This window comes from Etheostoma cragini, chromosome 6 (genome assembly GCF_013103735.1).
Source record: "Etheostoma cragini isolate CJK2018 chromosome 6, CSU_Ecrag_1.0, whole genome shotgun sequence".
NCBI lineage: Eukaryota > Metazoa > Chordata > Actinopteri > Perciformes > Percidae > Etheostoma > Etheostoma cragini.
Window position 1 is genome coordinate 25956009 of NC_048412.1, and position 6690 is coordinate 25962698.

The 6690-nt window shown below is 40.2% G+C and overlaps 1 protein-coding gene across 3 annotated transcripts in view; it reads left to right on the top strand.

Annotated features, from left to right (window-relative positions):
• Positions 1-6690, top strand: part of smarcc1a (SWI/SNF related, matrix associated, actin dependent regulator of chromatin, subfamily c, member 1a) — a 28699-nt gene that overhangs the window by 12495 nt on the left and 9514 nt on the right. For 2 of the 3 annotated variants that reach the window (XM_034873535.1, XM_034873537.1), the window contains exons 17-24: positions 327-480; positions 635-745; positions 831-890; positions 1296-1554; positions 1827-1988; positions 3192-3247; positions 5336-5489; positions 6218-6396. In XM_034873535.1, the coding sequence (XP_034729426.1) occupies positions 327-480; positions 635-745; positions 831-890; positions 1296-1554; positions 1827-1988; positions 3192-3247; positions 5336-5489; positions 6218-6396 (1135 nt within the window). Of the gene's footprint in view, positions 1-326; positions 481-634; positions 746-830; positions 891-1295; positions 1555-1826; positions 1989-3191; positions 3248-5335; positions 5490-6213; positions 6397-6690 lie in introns of all 3 variants that reach the window. The other variant, XM_034873536.1, reaches the window with a different exon arrangement.

The following is a 6690-nucleotide window of genomic DNA, read 5'->3' on the forward strand; positions in this document are numbered from 1 at the left end:
AGCAATGAGAAGATGAGAATCTGATTTCCATGCCATTGCTGTACACTTTTTAGTGATGAGTAAAACAAAAATATATATATTTTAAACCTTTTTGGAAAGTTGAAATATAAAGTTTACACCATTTTTATTGTGCTTGTGCTCTAATTCTTGTACAATTCCCATATAAACAAAGTTCCAGCAACAATGGGAAGGTAAATGCTTTAATGTTTTACCAAGGTGTATGCATTCTTAAGATGGGCCGGTATTTTTCATCAGAGATTCTTGTCACCACAAAGACACAAAATTAATTGCATAGGCAATATGCTTTAATTTTCTTTTGTATCCAGGGTTCATGCATTTTTGGAGCAATGGGGTTTGGTAAACTACCAGGTTGACTCTGAGAGTCGCCCTTTGCCCATGGGCCCCCCACCCACACCCCACTTCACCGTGCTTGCTGACACACCATCTGGCCTCATGCCCCTCAACCACAGACCCCCACCGGTAAGGCAGACCAAAATATACAGGGCAGGGAAGAAAGCCTTTTCTTTAAATGGAGAAAGTTGAGTTTTTCATTACAAAACACACTGAAAGACACACACAAAGATCTCTACAGGGACTAAAACAAAACTATGTAAACATTGTTTCATCACTTTAGATTCCCCCTCAACCACCAATGCCCAACTTCGCTGACAAAGGCAAAGACAAGGCCATCGACCTGCAGAACTTTGGCCTTCGCAGCGACCTCTACAACAAGAAAAATCTCAAGGTTGGCACACGACTCTTTTAACAACCTTTACCACATTATGATTTTATTTCTTTTGAGTTATGTGATCGTTTTGCTTTTGGTTCAGGGTAAAGCTGCCAACTCTACCAGGGATTGGACCGAGCAGGAGACTCTACTGCTGCTGGAGGTGAGGCTCAAAGGACATTAGAGAAACCTGTAAAAAACTCTTGTCTTTAATCTTTATCAATTTCTAAGCAATTACTCTTTTTCTTTTGTTTTTGCCTCTCTTTCTCTTTCCTACTACCCTCATGTTCTTCCTTTTTAACTCTTTAGTTAGCTCCATTCTCAGTGCCCTTCTCGCTTCCTTCCTAGCTTTGTAAATTATTTCTCTTCTTTTACATTTGAATTACGCATCCGTCGTCAGTACATTACCCTCATCCTCTCTCTCTTCAGCCCATCATTTTCCACCTTATCACACTTTAATCTGTTTATCTTTTCTCCCATTCTTCTTCTGTCCACCACCTATGAATATTGCACACTGACAAGATACTATGACTAAGACTTGCCTATTCACTCCACTCACCTCTTCCAGGCCCTGGAGATGTTCAAAGATGACTGGAACAAAGTGTCTGAGCACATCGGTTCACGCACCCAGGACGAGTGTATCCTGCATTTCTTGCGGCTGCCCATTGAGGATCCATACATGGAGAGCACCGAGGCCTCTCTGGGTCCTCTGGCCTACCAGCCTATACCCTTCAGCCAGTCTGGAAACCCCGTCATGAGCACAGTAGCCTTCCTGGCCTCTGTGGTCGATCCCAGAGTGGCGTCTGCTGCTGCCAGGGCAGCCCTAGGTGAGAACAGACAAACAGAAGATGAAACTGCAGAGTCTAATGTGAAATCTAAAGTTTCACCATGATTAAAACGTTTTTTACAATAAACATCAGGACAACAATTTTTACCTACCTTTTACGTACCTTTTTTCCCTAGCTTTCAGGTAATACAACTTTTAATAATAATAAATAATAATAATAATACAAATATTAAACTGAGATGGAACTGATAGATGTTGGATTTGGATGTCAATTTTGAATTGTAAATGATGAAACGTCCTCTCTGTCTGCAGAGGAGTTCTCCCGCGTCCGTGAGGAGGTGCCGGCTGAGTTGGTGGAGGCTCACGTGAAGAAGGTGCAGGAAGCAGCCAGGAGCACAGGAAAGGTGGACCCCGCCTTTGGTCTGGAGAGCAGTGGCATCGCTGGCACCGCCCCTGAGGAGCCAGAAAAGACCGGTGGGTAACATGTTAAGGTCTTCCTACCAGAGGCGGAAAATTGTTTGTTAAAAGGATTGTTGGCCTTTATAACCTATAATTTGGTTTTATTCACAGCAGATTTGGTAGTTGTTGTGTTTTGTAATGTAAGTAGCCACTGGAGGGCAGCAGATTGTAGCATAACAATAATATTCAAATCTTTAGGCAAGGAAATGCATCTTTGGGGTGTGTGCGAGGACATGTTTATATGGACAGTGTCATCCCTTTGTCCTGTACTCACATCCTTGTTTTTTCTCCATCTTTAAATACAAATGATAGTCTTTCTTTGTCTGAATATTGGGCCAATATGACCAGTTTGTCTTGCCATGTGAAGGCAATACATATGTTCTTTTCTACCAGCAGGGGGGTGAACTGTACAGAAATATTTGTGTGTGCATACAGCCGTGGCAACCAGTGGATTAAAAACAGCGGTGGCAGATGGGGCAGGGGAGGAGGGGGAGCAGAAAACTGGGTCATCACACTGCCATGTGCTTATTCCTTACTCTCTGTTTTGCTCAATGCTTTTATTTGAACAGACACACACAAACTCTCTCACACAACACCAATCATTTGTTATACCTGAATTAATGCCCTCCTGAGCCACAGTTGCAATCAATGGGCTTAAATGTGCTGCCTGGCCTGAAGCTCTCAACCAACACATGCATCACATAATCAATATTCACACCCTTAACGCACGCTCAAGTGCACCCGTGACATGGTTTAACACTCAACCGTACACATTAGTAGTAGTCTTCATCCGGTCACATGTCTGCAAGCGCTCGTACACACATTACGCACGCGCTTTACTGCTCTCTTAAAATGCATTTGACCTTAATTTCCTGTCCTCAGTTTCTTCCTTCAAACACTAGTTTTTGATGGTGTTTGCCTCAGTGAATTTATAAAGGCTTTTTATTTCAAACAGGATAATATGTCAGTGCTGCCTCATTCTGTTACAGTTGTATCTCAAGTGTCAAATAGACTTGTTTTTCTTTAAGTTTTCTTTATCTGATTATGCATGCCTAAATGCAATCTCAACCTGCTTCTTGCTTGTGTTTTGGGTTTTTGGCTGCGTAAACAATTCATTTAGAAATAAACAGTTGAAATTAAAATGAAGGCTTCTACACAACAATATAAATCATTAACAATGTTGATAATTTTAAGTTTGACATGCTGTTTTACTTTCAGAAACCCCAGAGGCAGAGAAGATAGACACGGACACAGACTCCCAGCAGGCTGATAAGGTAAGATCACCTTTCATAGATCTTCGTGGATCATACATGTCGAGGAAAACCTGCATTTTTAGAAAATTGGTTGTATTTGTAAAAGATTGGTATAATGGAAACCTCTTCTAGTTAATGGATGAACCTGCCAATATTTAGCATGTCAACAAATCCCACTTAAAGACTAAAATCAACAAAGCATTAGTCCATCTTAAGTGCTTTAAGACTTTTGTTACCCTGTCTCTGGCACTCAACCTATATCAAAGAAATAACTGGTGTTAGCGCTGGGCAATACCACTAGGTTTTTGACCAAATGCATCAATGTTGATATTATGGCGATATTGTAGGGTTGACTGTTGGTGCTTTAACAAAATATTAACACATGAGTTTTTAAATCTAAATCTTTTTAATTTAGCTTTCAGTGTAACATAGTGCAAAGTTGATCATTTGTTTGACAGGTTGTATGAAAGGAATAAATAAAAAACAACTTATGGCACATATATCAAAACAACAACAATAAAATTAATTTCAAAAATTATCTCTCTCAAGTCACCGCCAGTGAGCAAATGTCAGTATCAGCCTGTCACAATAACCCACAATAAGTAATTGGGTGGGCTGTAATTCCATTGAACTGTGCTTGATTAACAAGCATTGATAAAGCCTGGAATTAATTAAAAAAAAACAACCCCTCATGCTTTCTGAAACCTTGCATTTGAGTGCTGAAGCAAGTACTTGATTTTACACAATTAGATTTTTGATAAATAATCACCAGTAATGTTGACACTTTACCAGTAATGTGGATAAATAAACCGCTAGTAAGTCTGGTAAGTTCAGAAAAGGACATCACTTTAATGCAACCTTTTAAAACCAGGATATCACAATATCCAAAATCTGAAACGATATCCAGCCTCGTATATCAATGTCAATATAATATGGATATATTGCCCAGCCCTAATCTACATTTGATGTTTAGTTTGGAAAGGCCCCTGGCTGTATGTAAAATTGAATTTCTTTTATGTTCACATTGGCCCTACTCTGCTGGCCTGATGGCATCTTCATTAGCATCCATTAACCAGTGTAGGACACTATGTCCAAATCCCAGTGATTGTCCACCAAAAAGTGGCAACGACCCATTGCTCCATTTGCCCTGGTGATCACAGCATTTAACAGCTCTTACTACAGCTACGTTAAAACACTTTCCGTTCATATTTGACCCTTTATAAATGTCAGCAAGTACTGAGCCAGACAAGCATGTTGTGTGCTCATGCTTTGGGGAAATATCAATTGATTGGTCTAAATATTTGTGTCTTTTGGACTAATAGTTTTTGAGAAAAGTACCTCTTCTGCCTGTGTATGGAAGATTTAACAATGTTCCGTACAGAGCCGATTTCCTGATTTCAATGGTTCCTGTCTGTTAATGAAAATACGTTTGAAATGTTAAAATAGAAAATAGATGTAAGTAAAATTCACATTATTGATCCTTTTATTAAATAGCTGTAACATAATCATTGCGTTCAGGATGACATGCAAAAAACCAATGCTCATTTCAATGCATTTATTCAACACGTGATTACATAATTATAATTATCTTTTTTACAGCATGTAATGCTGTAAGACATAAATTAAGTGGAAATGACCATTCTGCTCTAGTCATTCCTGGAACTTTCCTCGTCATGCGCTAAGTGCCCACTAGCAAACTTACTGCAATCTCATGGGAACAAATGACCTGGTTGTCTCTTGCTAGGTGGGAAATTAAAGAGGGGGAACTGAAGATGACACTCGTTAACATTTTATTCATGACCTGATTTTATTTTATTTTTTTATTTTAGTGATGGGCAAAAAAAGTTATCCGTACGGAACATTGTTAATGTACCTAATATGTAGTGTACGTGACCTGTTGTGGCTGTTTAGTTCTTTGAAATTGTGTCCAGGCCATTTGTTACATTTCTACCATCTTTTGTTTAATGCTTTTTCTAAGTTGTGTTTTGCCACCCATAATGTTTGAATCTGAAGTCAGATCATAAAGTCAGACTTGAAACATAGGCACGTACTACCGGTGGCATTGGCACAGGCCACTTCTCATTGTGTGTCTGTGTCCTCATCCTGCAGGCGGAGTTAAAGGACGAGGCAGAGAAGCCCAGCGAGTCTGCGGAGAAGAGCGACAAGATAGAGGCCACAGAAAAGGTGAAGAAGGAGGGATCTGAGGCGTCGGAGCGCGATGAGGAGAGTGAAGAGGGAGGGGAGGCCAAGACGGCTTCAGCAGGTAACACCCAAATTCCTAATGAATTATAAGTTTATGTTCCACACACCTTACGTTCACAATCTCTGGAAACTGGAATTTCTTTAGCAGTTAGTTCCTAATTAAGGCTGCAACTAACTGTTCAGTTCATTATCACTGAATCTGCTGATTATTTAGCAATTATCCCATTGGTGTCTAAAATGTCAAGTATTAAAACATGGCCATCACTTTTTCCCAAAGCTAAGTTTACAAATTGGCTTTTATGTCCGACCTACAGTCCACAACACAAATTTGGTTTACTATGACATTTGACACAAAAAAAGCAGCAAATCCTTTCTGGATTTAAGGAATTTTTGTAATTTTTGCTTAGAAAACTACTTTTAACGAAAAATATTTTTTTTCTTCTGTGGATTGAATTGATTAATAATCACCTATATATTTCAGCTCTACTTGTAATACAGAAGAGGTCATCTTTTGAAGTTAATTACTGATTTGTTAAAAATGTTGCACTTGCAGGCGCACAGTTGGTAGAGGCGCCCATAAACATCGGTCTACTCATCAACGCAGAGGGCCCGGGTTCTACTCCGACCTGTGGCCCTTTGCTGCATGTCACCCCCCCTCTCTCCCTTTTCCTGTCTTCATCTGTTGTGTTAAATAAAGGCTTAAAATGCACAAAACATTTTGCACAAAACACATTTTTTTGTGTGACTGTTCGGAGTTTGAAGTTAAATGTCTGTCTTTGCCCCTGTCAGACAAAGACAAAGACGAGGCTATGGAGACATCGTCCTCAGAACAGGAGAAGGATAAGGAAGAGAAGGCAGCTACAGAGGAGGGAGATGAGAAGAGGAAGAAACTGGAGCATGACATTGGAGAGGGGAACATTGCCACCGCAGCTGCTGCTGCCTTGGCATCTGCTGCCACCAAGGCCAAGGTGAGTTTTGGGGGGATCTGCTGACACAGCATACACACTTGAGGCTCTGATACACCAGCACAACGACGGAATGTCGGCAGAAAAGGCAGTCGGACTGATCCTCCGCCCGCTGTTGGTCCAAAAAGTGCCTCGGAACACCCAGTATCGACTTGAGCATATGCTTTGCGCGAAACATAATACGTCTCTGCAACAACAGGCGGTGCTAATACAGTGGTGCTCATGAGTTTACATGCCTATGCTTAAGTTGACTAAAAAGAGGAATAAAAAAAAAAAAATATATATATATATATATAT